The 17,331-nt window shown below is 52.2% G+C and overlaps 4 protein-coding genes across 4 annotated transcripts; 2 read left to right on the forward strand and 2 right to left on the reverse strand.

Annotated features, from left to right (window-relative positions):
• Positions 1-94: 94 nt before the first annotated feature.
• On the forward strand, positions 95-3,888 carry NECHADRAFT_99254 (uncharacterized protein; the record flags this gene model as incomplete). The annotated part of the gene is made up of 3 exons (XM_003046001.1): positions 95-413; positions 476-1,835; positions 1,886-3,888. 3 exons carry the CDS (start codon positions 95-97, stop codon positions 3,690-3,692), a joined length of 3,486 nt encoding a protein of 1,161 aa, XP_003046047.1. The 3' UTR covers positions 3,693-3,888.
• A 2,205-nt stretch (positions 3,889-6,093) lies between these two features.
• Positions 6,094-8,433, forward strand: NECHADRAFT_21139 (uncharacterized protein; the record flags this gene model as incomplete). Its single annotated transcript, XM_003046002.1, has 1 exon — positions 6,094-8,433. A coding segment is annotated over one exon (2,340 nt), but the record flags the coding sequence as incomplete, so codon positions are not given.
• Positions 8,434-10,186: 1,753 nt separating this feature from the next.
• NECHADRAFT_66493 (uncharacterized protein) lies at positions 10,187-11,421 on the reverse strand. Its single transcript, XM_003046574.1, has one exon. The coding sequence runs from the start codon at positions 11,397-11,399 to the stop codon at positions 10,347-10,349; it is 1,053 nt and encodes a 350-aa protein (XP_003046620.1). The 5' UTR covers positions 11,400-11,421; the 3' UTR covers positions 10,187-10,346.
• A 531-nt stretch (positions 11,422-11,952) lies between these two features.
• NECHADRAFT_33819 (uncharacterized protein) lies at positions 11,953-17,300 on the reverse strand (the record flags this gene model as incomplete). The annotated part of the gene is made up of 4 exons (XM_003046575.1): positions 11,953-13,326; positions 13,377-13,646; positions 13,695-17,024; positions 17,241-17,300. The coding sequence occupies 4 exons, from the start codon at positions 17,298-17,300 to the stop codon at positions 11,953-11,955; spliced, it is 5,034 nt and encodes a 1,677-aa protein (XP_003046621.1).
• Positions 17,301-17,331: the final 31 nt, after the last annotated feature.

The raw sequence follows: 17,331 nt of genomic DNA on the forward strand, positions 1-17,331 counted from the left end.
TTGAGACGATATCGAGCAAGGCGCCAAGCTTGCACCATACGGGCGACTGCGACTGCGACTCCTCCCCAACTCGCAAACATCAACATTGGATCCAATGTTCTCTTCGCTGTTGCGTCGCCCTAGGGCTGGCCCCCGTCGAGTCGACCGTCGCCGCAACTCGAGTCCTTCTCCCTCGCCCGGTCCTGCTCGTAGGCGCTACACTCTCGAACGACATGCCACAGCCGATTTCACAGAAGCCGATGATGACGACGCCGATGAATCCCACGACGAGGGCATGGCCCGGTTCCACAGTAACGATCGACATGTTGACGATGATGGTGACGAAGAAGACGACCAAGACGATGGACAGGATGAAGATGGTAGAAGACGGGGTGGCCTGCCTGTTCTACCTTTGTTTTCTGCCAGCCATCTGGGTGCGTACCCTGAACTTGGAGCAAGAGTAGTGATTTTGACTAGTATTCTGACTGTTGTACAGATTCACTTCCTATATACAGCATAACTCATGCTATTCGAGTGGTTGTTAGTGCCCGTACCGAGACGACCCTTTCTTGGGATCAACTCCGATCCCCTCAGGTTTCTCAGTTTCTTGTGAAACCTATGCAGCAGCAAATCCGAACACAGCACTTCACCCGCGCAACTCTATATGCCCTCATGGCAAACTGCCTCCAGTTTAACAAGGAGGGCGAACGATATCCAGGCAATGCAGGAATCAGTGGTACTCGCGCCAAGGTTTGCGAACTGCTAGCCTTGAAGCTACTCAAAGAGTACAACACTCGGGAACTCATCGATGCGTTGGCCTACGACTTTTATCCCCTGCAAGGCTTGCCTGGAGCTGGGGTACCAAACTCACCTCGTCGGACACCAACCTCACCCAAGCCACCCCTGATTGCGTCCCGAACATCAACACTCGAGGTTGCGATCCGAGCCTCGGCCAAGCATTTCCTCGCCCATCCTCTTGTCGTCCAGCAATTGGAGGCTATCTGGAGCGGCGCCATCACCTTTCACTCGTCCGCCGACAGCCTACATCGTGAACCACCACAGGACGCAGGTCGCAATGGAAATGGGCACATTGGCAAGGTGGATGATAGGACGCCTCTGCTGGGACATCAATCTAAAGATTCGCACTATGTTCCACCAGGGCGACGTACGGCCATCCTCTACGACCCTCGACAGGCGTCTCTTTTCAAGCTTTCTCGACTCCGAGTTCCTCGCTATAGATCGTTTCTCTCTACGATATCTCTTGCGGTGTTGATTTGCCTCTTCCTTGCCGTTCTCACGGAACGTTCAGTCCAGATCACCGGTCTCGAATTGGTCTTTTGGTTTTGGAGCGCAGGATTTATGCTGGATGAGCTCGTTGGTTTCAACGAGCAGGGATTCGCCCTCTACATCATGAGTTTCTGGAACATCTTTGACCTAGGCATCCTTCTGCTGCTTATCGTCTACTACTGCATGCGAGCATACGGTGTTTTCCTGGTAGATCCCCACCATTGGAACGACATGGCCTACGATGTTCTTGCAGCCAACGCGATCCTCCTTCTCCCGCGCATCTTCAGCATCTTGGACCACTACCAGTACTTTTCGCAACTCCTCATCGCCTTTCGGTTGATGGCCGTCGATCTCGCTGCTGTTTTCATCCTGATCCTGATCCTCTGCAGCGGCTTCTTCTTCTTTTTCACGCTATCCAAGAACTCGTTTGGCGCCAGTGACGTTGCCTATAAGATCTTTCAGATTCTTATGGGATTTACACCAGCGGCGTGGGAGGTGTGGGATGCGTACAACTGGCTGGGGAGAGGCCTTTTGGTCCTATTCCTCAGCATCACCCATTTCCTGGTTGTGTAAGTCTACTATTCCATATGCGCGTTTCCCTTGCTAACTACCCATCCAGGACAATCTTGATTACCGTCTTGACAAACTCGTTCATGGCAGTGTCGTCCAATGCCAATGAAGAACATCAGTTCCTCTTTGCCATCAACACTATCTCCATGGTCAAGAACGACGCATTGTTCTCATACATTGCCCCCAGCAACATCTTTGCTTGGCTGCTAATGCCCCTGCGGTATTTCATGCCGCTGAGGCTGTTTGTCTGGCTGAATCGGATCGTGATCAAGGCCACACACTTTCCAGTGCTCTTCTGTATCTATCTGTACGAGAGATACTGGCTGGCGCCGTCCATGTACGAGCCGACTGATCTGGTGGAACACCCAACCCGTGACCGAGGCCGAGCTATTTCTTTCATGGACCCAACGAGTAGGGCAGCCATTTTCAGCCCCAGTGTAAGGGTTCGTGAGGAGTCGGTTGCTGGTTTCCAGAAAGATCGAGCTCTCGAAGAGGTGTTCTTGCGAGTGCCCGATCCCCTCACGCTCAGAACACAGAGGCGGAACGAAAGGCGCAAGACACAGACGGCCATCCGTAATTGGATGGATCAGCATGACGACACTGGCACTTCGCCAGGCAACTGGCCAGCAATGGATAGTGCCATGCCTCCTTGGCAAAGGAGGATGAGTGTGGGCTTTGATCGCGCAACAAATCTGAGACGTGTCTCTGATGTTAGATCAACGGCGAGTGATCCCGCTGATCGAATGTCAAATGCAGGCCACCCCCTCCGACCCTCTCATTTCTCGAGGACTCGGTTGACTGCTGAGATGTCCGAATACAAGGACCAGACGGATGCGGATGGCGATGATGAGCTGGTCACAAATGACGAGGACGAAGACGATCATGGCACGAATGCTGGGCGGAGTCGAGCAGCCAGCAGCCATCGGATTGATGAGGAACCAGAGGATGGATACTTCACGCCAATGCCTGGCAACTTTGGAAAACTCGCCTCGTCCGTAGGCTCATCGGGCAAGGGTGCTCCAACTCCCCGAGCAAAAAGAGCTGGTCATAACCGGACACTGTCGACCAACACGATACTGTTCAACCCACAAGATATCAAACAGATTCAGGGCGCTTCGCCAGTGTCACCTCCCCACGGAGCACAGTCTCGCCCAAGAACGAGTGGACGCACAACCGCTGGAGAAAAGACGCCACGACGCAGCTCACCCCGTCGCTCTTTGTACGTGGCGAATACAAAGCCTCGGCCAGTAATGCCGCCGCGGGGTATGACGGAAGCGGGAGGTGTTAGTCGGTCTGCCCTGCTAAGTATCGAGCCGCGAAACCGTCCAAAGGATATCAGGAGACTCTCGTCGTTAGATTTGAGCGCGATGTCGGACCACCTGGGTGCAGGCGATCCCATTGGAGCCATGCCGGGAAGCTTCCAGACGCAGATGGCAATGGCAATGATGAAGGACAACCGGCTGCGGGCGGCCGGAGGTGATACAGGGGATCGCGATAGGATGGGAAGACTGGTGCTGGCTCGGATGAAGACACTGGAGGAAAGCTTTGCAGATATTATCAAGGAGATGCGGGACCTGAAGAACTCATCCACGGCCCCTACGACTCGGCGTAACTCTTCGGGTGACGAGGCCAGAATGGCCCCGTTGATTGAGGTTGCCGGACGGGACCGACTACGGAAGTACAAGCATGAGAGCGGAAACCGAAAGGTGGCAGCGTCTAAGCGTCCTGCCAGTCGGAGAAGTATGAAGGAGACAGGCATGTGGGATCACAAGGCCAAGGGGAAGGAGGTGGCATACGAGTCTGACGACGAAGCGGAGACGGACGACAGTCTCTTTCAGAAGGGCGGCTCACTGTAAAAGGAACATCATGGGGAGCATATATGGCGTTGTGGGATCGTGTTTCATGGCTGAGAGGATGCCAGGTTTGGGGCGATACAAGGATCAATATATAGGACGGGGCGGAATAATCGTAGGGGTTAATTGTGTATATACCGAACGCTGTTCAGATGCATCATTGATACGGACGTTTCCATGTTGGGATGTCGATACCATCAGGTTGTCTTCTGGGCATTCTCACCAGAAGCTCTTCCACTTATTGTAAAATAGCAGTCTTGGGACAAGGGAACCAGTTTCTAATGCTGAAATTGCACCCTCTGAATGGATTGTAGTTCTGACGGCAAGATTATTGCCGTCAAAGATCAAGTCTCGAATGTGCCGGGTTCACCGCTACCGTCTTCATGTTTGTGTTGTTGGCGTTTCCAGCTCAAGTGAACGGCTGTGCTTTGCCGAGGTTGGAGTAGAGCCTCTAGTCGACCTTGGAGGGAGGGAAGTGTCGAGGATTATATGCCACCACCGCTGCGGTCGACCGAGACATAACCATGGGGTGCTTTGCGGGTTCGTTGCTCGATGTCGTTTTGGTTGAGAGAGGCAGCTTGATACTTGAAGGCAACGGCGGTGGCAGCAGCGGCAGCGGCAGCGGCGAGGACAATAACGGCTTTACCACGCCTAGATTCGCGTGTTAGACGAGATGGAAAGGAAGGCGTGTAACTTACAAGAAGGGTCGAGTAGAGATGGAAGTGATGGCTGCTTTTGTGGTTTCCATGATCAAGGTAGAGCCCGGTCACGTTGGTGAGAGAAGAAGCTCTCCCGGGTGGGAGTAGGGATGGATTGGGGTTTATAGACCGGCATAGCTTGAGCTCGGCACAAGTCGTTCGGAAAGCTCATTACGAAACCCCTTGCCTATCGGGGAAGATGCCCTCTACCCGAACCCGTCTTGGCCATGGCGTTCCCGGGGGAAGCTAAAGAAGCTAAGGGAGCTCAGGTGGGAAGGTCTGGGGTGTGTGGGTGGCGATTGAGATGGAGGGGTAGTTTGCTTTTTGTTGGGAGTACGAAGCCAAGAGGAGGCGTTTTTGTTACATATGGCAGTGAGACATTGTGGCCCAGAAGGGGTTTTATGGGGATCGTTTTGGATTGGTGGTGTCAATGGATGTGGTATCGATAGTCATGAGAGCTGTCTATCATGAACCTGGAGGTGAAGGTTGATGGTGGAGGAGGTGGGGCATTGATGGCGGGGGGTCTTTGGGTTTTGCGGGGGAAGGGAGCATGAAACTCGGCACATGCAGAGGGTTGATGGTGATGGTGGATATTGAATGAACTGATTGATAGAGTATGTGTTTTTAGGAATAATACTCATGTAGAAGGTGTTGGTACAGTATTTGGCAAGTCTCCAACGGTCTTTGCTTGAGGTTGTATGACCTGAGCTGCCAACTCTCAAGGCACCCAACACGTACATAGAAGTGTATCAGAATGCGTACTGGATTAACTTTGGTGTCAGCAGATCATGACAGTTACGTTACCGAGTCCATGTCTACTGTCCCAACGGCGATGGCTAGAGGCTCAAGCCAATTGCTTGTCTGCCTATCCATCCACGCAATGCCAACTGCGCAACTGAACGGGTCTAGTACCCGGAAATGCCATCACCATTCCTAATTCCACCTCTTGTTGGTCCCGTTTACGTTTACACGAGGGCGGCTGATGTTGCCTTGTACGTAGCACCTGCCGAAGTTATGCAGGCTGACATGACAGCCTCAACCTACCTAGGCAACCATCCCACTTTCAAGCTCGAGTTCAGGCATCAACATCCATGGCATGAGATCCATGTTCTGGGGGGTGTTACTCATAGGGCTGATCACCAATTCTTATCGAGTCAGCCCATCTCTTTCATTTCATCTTTTTTTCCAATCTCTCGACATTATTATTGATATTTAGTATCAACGCCTCGTCTTTACATTTGTCGCTTCAACAGCACCAACAGTGGCACTGCCTTGTTACACAGCCCTCCTCCATTCCTAGTTGTCCGTCTGCCTTGTCTCGCCTCGGCATCCGCCCTGATTAAATCGCTGCAGCCTGCATTTGAATGTGAATTTCGCTGCCTTCTTGTATTCACCCTCATCACCGTTCCATGCCCTCTCCTCTAAATTGTCTTTGTTCCATCATCTCTACCGCCCTCGACACTCCTCGCATCGACATCGATCACTTGGGAGGTCAACACGACCACGCTTGCTTGACTGTCATGGATTTCCCCGATGACTGGTCAGCCTCGATAGAGGCCGAAATGGCCCAGCTTCTTGAAGATGAGGCTGATGAGATGCCTCTGACACTTGCTCCCATAACCGCAACCTCCACCACCACAGCTGCAGCCACCGCCGCCACTACCGCCAATTCTCAAGACAATGATATCAACCGACTACTCACCCTTGACGACCTGTTGTCACCCAAGCCCCCCTCCCTCTCCAAATGGACCACCAGTCACTTTAACAAGCCTACCACGACGGACAAGATGCTCCCCTCGCTCATGAGAAAGAGTCAGATTGAAGAGACGCGGAACTTTGAGCTCTATCGTCTTCACTCGATCGCTTTTGAGCTCAACAAGGGCGACACCCTTGTCTTTATTGACTACCCTATTCACCAAAAGGCAGCTCTCAGCTATACCGATTGCAATGGCATTACATTCAAACCCCTCCAGTTCCGCGTCAACTCGGCCAATCTGGTAGGCAAATTTGCCGAGATGCTTGCGCCTACCTATCAATTCCGCGTTCTCAGGCGACTCAAGCTCGTCAACAAGCTCGCCGACGGCGTCAAATATGTGTTGGATCTGACTCCACCTTCGGAAGGCGATGAGCTGGTCTTTCAGATGACTGAGCTATCATTGACACCTGGCATCATCAAGTGGTGGAGCACCCACTTGACGAACGAAGTCGATCCATGGCTTGTTTGTGGTCACGATGATATTTGCGGGTGCAAGAGACAAAAGGAGGAAGAGACTAAGGAAGATGAATCAATGGGAGAGGGCTCATCAGCCGAAGTACAACAAGATGCCACGGCTAGTTCTAAGGAGAAGAAAACGTTACCCAGGCTTCCCCTCAACGCAGATGCCGCACTTGGTATGAAAGCAAGGGGAGAAGATGAAGTCTACAAAACACCGTCTTTTCGAAAAGTCCCCGACTACTGTCCTATTCGGCATCGGAATGGAATACTGCGGCTGTTACTCCTACTAGAAGGGAAAGGAGTCATCCTCGATTCCGCTATAAGGGTATGGACCCTTGTGAAGCTGGGCACCATCTTTGACTGTGCTCATGTTCTCCGGGATCGTGTTGCCCAATGGATCATGCATGGGCCCAATACGGCGCTGATCGAGCACTTACCCGAGGAAGCCCTTCAGATAGCCTTTGCCCTGGAGTTGCCAGAGGTCGGGCAATCGGCCTTCAGGATCCTTGTGAATGAGGCCGCTCTGAAGTTGGCCTCTACCTCTAAGGGACCCGCTACTCAGTTCACCATCTTTGGAAGAAGGCTGGGTGATTTGCCCGACGACTTGCAAAACCTGGTCCAACATGGAGCCATGGCACTTGTGGAACGTGTGTCAAACATTGACGCCCAGCTCCGAAACCCGGATATCTTTGACTTCTGGGACATTGAAGAGTGGAACAAGATGCAAGAGATCGAGCAATGCCTCGTGAATGGAAAGGGCCCTATCTATGAAAAGGCTCTGCATTCAGTCCAACTTCTAAAGGACGCTCTCGTTTACGAAGTTCGGAGCGCTTATGAGACTGCCACAAGCAAATCTCAGAGTTACAATCACCCAGCGCTGATCAGTATTGACCAAGACCGGCTCTTGTATGTGGAGCCTAGGCATTTCGAAAAAACGAGCGTCATCATGTCCACCTTTAACCGAGTTCAGCTGCTTCTCTGCTCCATCACCTACAACGATTTCGGTACTATTTTGGATGACCGAAGGTATCGTGACTGCAAGTGTCAACTAGTTGGCTATTTGCAGACAACTTACCGTACGCTCACGAGCGAAGCATTTCGATCTTTAAGGGACGTCCTTATATGTGCACCAGCACATGTGAAAACTGCCGGGTTGGAATCGTATATCCGCAAGTGGTTGGGTGAAGATTCCACGGTGTGGTTGGACTGCATTGAGCGGGGGGTCAAGGATGCCCTTCGACCGATGACGCTCTCCTGGCTGCGTCACGACATTGAACCGCCGCTGAACCTGACCCGTCACCTCCTCCTGACACTCACCAATAATGAGATGAAGTACTTGCCTCTATGGGCGGGAGGCTGTGACGACGGCAGTGGAGGAGTATTCCAAGATCTGCTCCCGCCAACATCTTGGGGAGCCAACGGACCTGGCCCAGGATACCACACAGGCAGAACTATCCCATCGGCGCCACCAAGCGTGACGGAGTTTATCACGGAGGACATGAACGCGCTACGTATGTGGGGGAGCACCACCGGGGCTTCCATCGACGTTCACGACAGCATCTCGACCGTGTACCATCCGGATAGGGTCATCTCCGACGATCAGTCTATTGCCTCAGAGTCATTCACCGCAGGGAGATCAGACGATTACGAAGATGCTAGATTCGAGATCCCTGCCGACCACCAAAGCATTGGACAGGCTGTAAATTTGACAGTCGAGGCGGCCGACTCGGATACACGATCTATGACTGAAGGTCGGCAATCGAGTGATGATGACGACAGCGACGACGACATGTGTTGCTGGGACAGTGACAGTGATGACAGTGGGGATACAGTAATGATTTGATGGGAGCAAGATACACTTGGATGTGAACACTGGCAGGATGACTACTATACAAAATGACTGGACATGACATTTGACGCACTTACATGGAATTAGATACATGGCATTTAGCTGACACAGTGAAAAATATTGTTTTGTCGAGCACATTGATCTCATACTTATCATGCTCCTATATCTGCCGAGGTTGCTGTTGTTGCATGAGTCGATGAGGCGAAGTATGATTGACGACGAAACCAGCTCTTTCTAGATGTTGGCGAATACAAGATCCAACCTGATGGCTTCTCAAACTATGTTCAACTAAAGAAGTAGCAGGATTTGCAGCAAATGATATCGTAAGAAAAATCGCCGAGGCACATCACGAGTGAATGATGGTTCTATCCAAGCTTGTGCAGCACTAGGCGATCACCTTACAGCTCAGAATGCCATCATAGCCTACTACCCGTGAGTACGTCACTCAGCCTCCCTCATTATAAAGCTTCTAGTAAGATTCCCAAGATCAATGTCGGTGATGATTCAAACCCCTCTTATATTCCCGACGACCTCCTGCACCGGGCTGAAGCTCCAGAGAGATTGGGACATGACCACAAGACTCATCTGAACATGCATAGATTTCTCCTTGAGAACCACCCTTGATCGGTGACACCTCAATACTGCCCGTCTACCACCATTAATTTCAACATCCATCTGGCTTCATCAGTAAAGGCCGGCAGAGCGTTTGGCTCGTAGGGCTGAATACCATCCCACTACCCCACATGCCAACTTCGAGGGTTGTCTGAGCCTCATATCCACTTTCAACGTCAGATGCCTTCAGGAGAGTAGTAACCCCAAGGCATGAATCAAGGGGGCTTAGTAAATGCCAATAAGATAAAATGCTTGATAAAATGGCTTCATTTAATTATGTTGAGGCTTTGTCAAGGTTGCAACTTGCTTATGAAATCGTCTTGAGACCCTAGTCAAGAGAGAACCTAAACATTAGGATATATATACAACAAATAAGTCCAGCAGAAGCTATCAAGTACAACAAGACAAAAGAGTAACGCACCCGTCAAGAATTCAAGTTGGGCTCTCTTCGCATTGCTGCTGAAGCATCAAGCACTCTCGTGTAATGTCAGGAGAACGCTTGATGCTTCTCTAGCATGCTGCCACTACCTGCACCACGAGGGCTTTGGGTCATCGGGCTGTTTTACAAGAGAACAGCTCTATTGAGATATCCAAGGCACTACGGGCCCCCTTCCTTCCCTGTTCGGGTTGATAGAAGATCACGTGAAATAGTGTCGACGAGGCCCTCTCCAGTCCTTTCCTCTTCCTTCCCCTGAACCATCACGAGCACAACACTCTTCCTTCGAGCCACTGCCGAGATAAAACACACTCTCATCTATTACTTTGACTCAATATTATCAAAGCGAAACGCATTTTTTCTCCTTTGCTAGCTGCAAATGTAAGTATACATCCTTCCCTTCATTCTAACATTATAGCTAACAAGGTGCCACCTAGTGCAGCAGCAACAACAGCAACAACAACAGAAGCATTGGAATCGGTATTGGCAGCAGCAGAAGCAGCTATAGCGATTGAAGCATCGGATTCTGAATCGGAATCGGTCATGGGAGCAACAGCAGAAGAACAAGAAGAAGAAGAAAAGAAAGGCTCGGCTGCTTCAAAGTCACCAGCCCCCTAGCCCCTGTTTTTACTGCCAGTTTGGTCTCGTCATAATGATAATGAAAGGGTTTCCCAGCCATGTCTGATTGTATTGTTCGTGATCTCATTGCCAAATGATATATGCCTATTTTCTTTGCCAGCTCTATACAAATCCTCCACCTTGTCACAGCCCACCCCAAGAAACGCCAATGTTGTTGTGTCCATACATTATTTTCACACGCCTTTTCAAGTTGCAACCTCGACCTTGATTAGCCCCTGTTGAGGGTATTTCCAGCTCCCTTGGGATTGTGGTCGACAAACTCGTCCCACTCGCGCTGCTTGTACGTCTCCCGGTCCACGGCCTCCATGTCGTCCTCGTCCACTACCGTCTTCTTCTCAACACCACCCTGCAGGATATTGCCTTGCCGCCTCTCCTCCTCGAGATATTCGTCGATGGACATGGTCGGCAGGTTATGGCCTGACCGGAACACACCCCTCGCCCGCTCATCCCGGGAGCCCACTAGGGTAAAAGGCTGTAGGGGCTTACCCTGCGCTGAGAGCAGGGGGCCGCCCGTTATGGATTGTAGCCTCCGTAAGGGTTGGTCAAGTCGGGACGTGTGATCGTCAGCGGACGGTGTGTCGACGGCCGAGGGGGCGAGTGGGCGGGGCGCCTGGGCGAGAATTGCCACCTCGCGGTTCAGTGAATCGAGGGCCTGGAAGGTCGCGTGCACGGTCGAGGTAAGTTGTGTGAGATACAGTTCACGGACGATCTCCTCGTCGCCGTGTTCCAGGTATCGCGGGTTGCGCCGCAATGTCTCAAGTTTCTCCTTCAGCTGCTTCTCGGCGCGGTAGTTTGCGATCTTGCCGTCTCTCCGGGCTGCGGGGTCGTTGCTCGCCACTACAGCGAAGGTGTCTGGGTCGTCACGGTATCGCTCCAGTAGCTTATCGTATGGGTTTCCCACAAGACCATAGCTGTCCAAGGCAGCGAGAAAGCGTTCGTAGGCAGAGCGCGACTCGGAGAGGACGCCTTGTCGCTGATCGGGGCTAAGGTTGGGTGTCTTTTGCACGAGCTCGGCGACGTGAGCATCGAGTAGTAGGTATGGTAGATCGGTGGTCGAGATATCTTCTACTCCTTCGTTGGCAGAGAAGAGAGAGACGGCAGCCATTCGATCGCGAGCCTTTGCATAGAGGGAGAGGGCTGCTTCGAGATCGGCGCGGTAGGCGGGCGAGGTCGCCTCAAAGGCGTTGTCCAAAGCATGACGCTTTTCTTCGGCAGCTTCGTAGAGCGACCGGAGGGACTGCGGCTCGTCTGATGAAGCCATTTTCCGAGGATTATGAAGTGAGAGACAATGTGAGACGGAGAGTGGCGAGTAAAGAGAGAGTGCAAGACGAGGAATGATGGAGGTTGACAAATTCCACCTTTGGACCCTGCAGGGAAAGCCCCGCGTTGGAGGGGAAGCTAGCTCTTATCGATAAGGTCTTGGCACCTAGGGTAGCATTGGCAAGCACGAAGCTCTACAGGGTCCTGTATAGCTTCACAGTTACTGTTGGAATCCAAGAGTCATGCAAGCTACGAAATACCAAATTATTTATCAGTAGCAAGTGTTGGTATGTGCTCATATTCGGATATCAACCCCAAAAGAAAAGTAAATAAATGATCATCGTCCTCGACGCCGCCAAATCACAATCCTCAGATTGGATGCATCCATCCTTCACTCCACACCCATCATGACCCATGCCTTGGTGTTCTGTGGCCACTCAAGGCTTCATAATCGAATAACACAAGCAAACAATGAACCAGAAACAACGGTTCTCGAAAAGAACAAGTACTCTTCATGTGCTTCCCTTCCACCAACTCATGTTCAGTAGACGAGTCTAGTCCTCGTCGTCATCCACCTCGAAAGGATCATCACTCTCTTCATCCGGTTGCAAGGCTGAGGAATCATCGTCAATTACAACAGGCCGTCTCGAAGCTGCGGCCCGGCCGGGGCGTCCTCTCGACGCCTTGACGGGAGGCGAGTCGGCCTCCTCCATCTCCTCGTCAGAGTCGTCATCCAGGACCGACTTCTTGACTGCCTTCTTGGCAGCGTAGGCCTTAGCCGCTGGAGACAAGGTCGTCTGCTTCGTAGCTGTCTTGGATACAGCCTTGGCAGCCGTCTTGGTGGCAGTCTTAGCACCAGCCTTGGTAGCAGTCTTGGCGGTAGCCTTGGGCTTCGTGTCGTCCTTGCCCTTGTTCTTTGAACCAGCAGGCCGGCCACGTCCCTTCTTCACCAAAGACAGGCCTGCGGGCAACGCAGATTCCTCAGGGCTGGCCGCCCTTGGTCGAGATGCTGCCGATGTCTTGGATGGTCCAGCAATGGGTTCATCATCTGACAGGAAGCTGTCGATATGATCCTCCTTGGCTGCCGTTGCCGTTGCCGTTGCCGTCTTGTGTGGTGAGGATTTGGCAAGCATCTCGTAGTTTGTATCATCCGGGCTGTCATCGTCAAAGTCGAACGCCTTAGCTGATCTGACCTTTGGCTTGGAGAGCCCCGTGATGCTGCTATTGCCCTGGCTGGAGTCTGGCCGGCTCATGGCATGCAGACTAAACCTGCCTCTGTCCGAGTCCACAGCTGACTTGCCGATGCCCTTGACCAGAGCACCGACATCGCCAAGCATCTGGTCGTCGTCACTCTCAGAATCGTCGTCAATGATCACCTTGGCCCTAGATGCGGCGACTCGTTTGACGCGTCCGGTGTCCGGCGCCTCGGGCGATGATGGGCCAGCCTTGGCTGCTGGCTTGCTCCGGCTGAGAGCCGCATAGTCATCATCAGAGAAGTTGTCATCAACCTCCATAGGGTCGGCGCTTGCTTCCTTCTTGACCTTTGGCTTTGCGCTGAACATCTCGGCAAACCGTTGAGCACTCTTCGTCTCAACCTTGACTGGGGCCGCCTTGGCCGCCGCCGCCTTTGGTCTTCCACGACTCTTCTTGCCGGGATCGTAGTCATCATCATCCTTGGCCTTTCGCCCACGACCGGCGGGGCCAGCTCCGATCTTCTTGGAGACGCGGCGACCCATGCGGCGAATGTTAGTCTTGAGTTCGGCATCGAGCGCAAGCTGATTATCCCATTCGGCTGAGAATTCGTCAAGGTCTCTGCACCAGAGATCCTTCTCGCTTAGGGCAAGAAGGTCGTCATGCTCGGCCTTCTTCTTCTCGATAGCCGCCTTGAGCTTCTCGAGGCGCTCAGCCGTGAGAGACCAAATGGGCATCTGGAGTCGGTTAGCTTTAACTGTTGACTTAGTCCTTGCACATGACCTACCGAAAGGAGATAGTCGTAATCCCGGGCACCACCGTCCATGTCTGCATCCGCATCTTGGTTGTCGTCTGCATCGTCCTCCTCCTCGTCGGCTGTCTTCTTCTTGTCGCTACCGCGAGGGAAGGCTTCATATTTGCGGTCTCGAAGCTCCTGGACGAGCACAGTCTTCTTCTTTTTGCCAACAATGAGCTCACCGTCAATGATCTCCTTGATGAACCTAGCCTGGTTCTTCAGCTTGCGGTAATCGGCATGGTAGACACCCAACCAGTATTTCTGTGCAAATTAGCACACGTCATCAAACATAGGTGCAGCATTACTAACCTTTCGCTCCGTGTACATGTCGAATCGGTAGTGGTAGTACTCTTCCAAGATGTCCTCTACCTTCTCGTACTTGCGAATTTGACCCCTAGAGTCGAACGCAACCAAGTTGGAGGTGGCCACCTGCTTGAGCAACTTGAATCGCTCAAGAATTCCTTCTTCCAGGACCTTCTCGGTGTGCTTCTCGTCCATCATCACCTCGAAGTGGACGACGCTGTGATCGTTGAACTCTTTGTAGTCCTTGATCCATGCCGGGCCATCATTGCCGCTGATGATCTTCTCCAGTCGCGCCTTGAAGTCATCTGTCCACACTCGGATGGGCAACTCGGAGATGGTAATTTCATTGGGGTTTCGCTCGTTTTGCTGGGCAATACCGTTGAACTTGTAGCGGTCGGGTCCAGCAGCCTCAGGCTGGCCCTTCCATCCACGGAACCAGGGCATCATGGTCTCGAATGGTAGCTCCTCTCCATCCTTTTCATCAAGGCGACCCATTCGTCGCTTCAGGTTCCTGACGATGTCTTCTGGGTGGTAGTTGGGAATGGATGTGCTCCAGCCTGTTCCGATACCGTCGGCGCCGTTCACCAAGACCATAGGAATGATGGGTGCATACGCTACTGGCTCGATCTTCTTGCCATCTTCGTGTTGATGTTGCAGGTTGGGCTCATCCATGGGTGAGAAGATCTTGCGAGCAAATGGAGAGAGTCGAGTAAAGGTATAACGGGGACTAGCAGCATCCGAACCACCGGCGAGTCGAGAACCGAAGTTTCCACTTGGCTCCAGGCAGTTGATGTTGTTCGATCCCACAAAGTTCTGGGCCAGACCAATGATGGTCTGTTGGAGAGACGCCTCACCGTGGTGGTACGCTGTCTGCTCGGACACATAACCAGACAGTTCCACGACCTTCTTATCCTTGACCAGGTTTCTCTTGAAGCAAGCATAGAGCACCTTGCGCTGACCAGGCTTGAAGCCATCCAGGACCGAAGGAATCGATCGCATGTTATCAGCCATGCTGAAAAGGATGAGCTCCCTGTTGATGAAGTCCGAGTAACTGATGGATTTCGTCGAATGATCCAAGTAGGTGCCGGGTACAAAGTTGCCCAGCCACTCCTTTCGAGCATCTGCCTTCTTCTTGGAGAAAGCCAGGTCCAGGAGATCTGCTTCTTCGGGTTTCATCACCTCAAACTCTTTCAAGTGATCATCTAGGTTGGTGAAGTAAACTTGGGCGTCCTCGTTGGAGCTTGTTCCCAAACCCTTGTAGTACTTGGAGTGCCACCGGCCCATGTCATCTTTGTGGTCTTCTTTCCACTCCTCGTACTCGGGCTGCGTGAAGAAAGACTTGAGGCGAAGGGGCTTCTTTGGGTTGGGGCCCTGCCAAACCTTGACGATGGGAGTGATGAACTCTCGGAAGAAGTCGGGAACCTTCAGAAGAGATGGAAATTGGACTTGAAGGAAGTTGATGAGAAGACCCTTGATGTGACTGCCATCGTGATCCTGATCAGCCATGATCATTAGATGGCCGTATCGAAGACTCTTGGTGTCTGTGTACACTTGCTTGTGCTTCAGACCCAGAAACTGCTTGATGTTCTGGATTTCCTGATTCTTGGTAATCTGATCGACACTAGCATCACGAACGTTGAGCAGCTTTCCACGGAGCGGGAATACACCGATGCGGTCAGGGTCAAGGATAGCACGTCCAGAGACGGCCAAACCCTTGGCAGAGTCACCTTCTGTCAGGATCAGGGTGCACTCATGGCCTCGTCGGGTGCCTGCCAAGTTGGCCTCGACCAGCTTGGCGTTGCTCACTCGCGATCGCTTGTTGCCATCACTCTTGGCCAACATCTTGTCTGCCTTTCTCTCCGCAAAGTCCATGATGTTCTGGATAGCTTCGGATTTGGCAACCTTCTTGAGAAAGTCTTCACCAAGTTGGCACTTGCTACCGAATTGGCTGGTCTTGGTCGTCATGTGCTCCTTGGTTTGCGAGTTGAATGCGGGGTTGTCGATAAGACAGTTGACAAATATGAAGATGTGGTTCTTGAGGTGACTCTGCTTCAAGGTGTGTCCCTTCTTCTTCTTGTTGAGGGCTTTGAGCAGATAAGCCGTGACTTGATTCGCGATGTAGTCCACGTGGCTACCTCCGGACGTTGTTGCGATCGAGTTGACGAAGGAGACTTGCTGAAATGTGCCATCCGAGACAGCGAAGCCAACTTCCCATCGGGGATGTCCTTTGTCTTTGTCCATCTCCACGCTGCAGGTTGGTGTGCCGCCCTCTTCATCCATCCTCTCCTTTGCGATGGACTTGGCATAGAGATCGCAGTAGCCTTTGAAGTCCTTCAACTTCAGAACCTCACCATTCAGATGCACCTTGACGCCTCTGACGGTACCTGCCATGTCGTAGACTCTCCTGTACAAAAGCCTCTCGAGATCATCATCAATGCCATCCTCCATGCCGAATCGCTTGTAGTCTGGCTTGAAGGTGATTCGAACAAAGTCGGCAGTCTTGCTGCTGGTGATCTTGGCCTTCTGCATCTTCTGCATGTTGTCGGTCCAGACCTGCCTGTACCTTTTGCCATGTTCGTTGTCCTGACATTCAAGCTGGAATTCTGTACTGAAGACGTTACAGAGCTTGGCACCGTAACCGTTACGACCACCAACAGTCTTCTTCTCGTCATCATCAAAGTTGGATCCAGCCAGAAGGTGGCCGAATACAAGCTCAGGGATGTAGATTTTTTCCTTCTCGTGAATCACAATGGGAATACCCTTTCCGTTATTCTCCACACTGATCACTCCAGTAGCGCGGTCAATGTTGATCTTCATGTAGGTCATGGACTTGTCACGCTGCTTGTTGTCGGCTGCGTTGACAAGGATTTCGTCAAAGATCTTGTAAAGACCAGGGACGAAGGTGACGGGGCGGTACTCCATGAGCGAGGTCTCTTTGTTGTACACCCACATTGTTTGCTGGGTCATCTCAACAGATCCAATGTAGGTATCGGGTCGCTTGATGATGTGTTGCAGCTGGGTCAGCTTCTGGTATGTTTCGGTAGCCGTCTTGGGCTTGGTCGTCTTGGGCTTCTCAGGAGTGTCGATATCCATCGTGTCGTTCTCGGGCTCCGTCAACGGAGTCCCTGACGACTTGCTGGATGTAGAGTCCTTCTTCTGCTTCTTGGACTTGGGAGGGCTGTCGGAGGAGCCCGATGCATCGCTCATCTGGTCATCGTCGCTCTCGGGGGTGGTGCGCTTCTTGGGCACCGCCTTGGTTTTTAGGGTTGTCTGAACCATCTTTTTGCCGGTAGGCCGCGCGGCAGCCTTCTTCGCGACGGGTTTGGCTTTTGATTTCTGAGATTGCGATGTCAGTTACTCGGCTTTTGTTGTGTTGCGATGCGAAAGAGTGGTGTTGTTGTTGTTTGGTGCGGGCGAAGGCATCGGTGAGGGGAGAACAAAGGGTATGAATGCGGGCAGTCAGGCAGACTTTGATGCAGCTGACAGGCAGAAGCAGCATTCACGGTGACATTGATTGACAGTTAAGAAAGGCGTCTAAAATTCACTTACCACCTCGGGGACGTAGCCATCAGACTCGTCGTCGAAGCTGAAGTCGGAAGCCTCCGAATCCATCTTGTTTGCGCTCTTGGGAGCAGAAAAGAAC

This window comes from Fusarium vanettenii (assembly GCF_000151355.1).
Source record: "Fusarium vanettenii 77-13-4 chromosome 2 genomic scaffold NECHAsca_18_chr2_1_0, whole genome shotgun sequence".
In the NCBI taxonomy this organism is placed as follows: domain Eukaryota; kingdom Fungi; phylum Ascomycota; class Sordariomycetes; order Hypocreales; family Nectriaceae; genus Fusarium; species Fusarium vanettenii.

Excerpts from the sequence above, each read along its gene's own strand:
- NECHADRAFT_66493 (XM_003046574.1), bottom strand. The coding sequence starts at position 11,399 with ATGGCTTCATCAGACGAGCCGCAGTCCCTCCGGTCGCTCTACGAAGCT.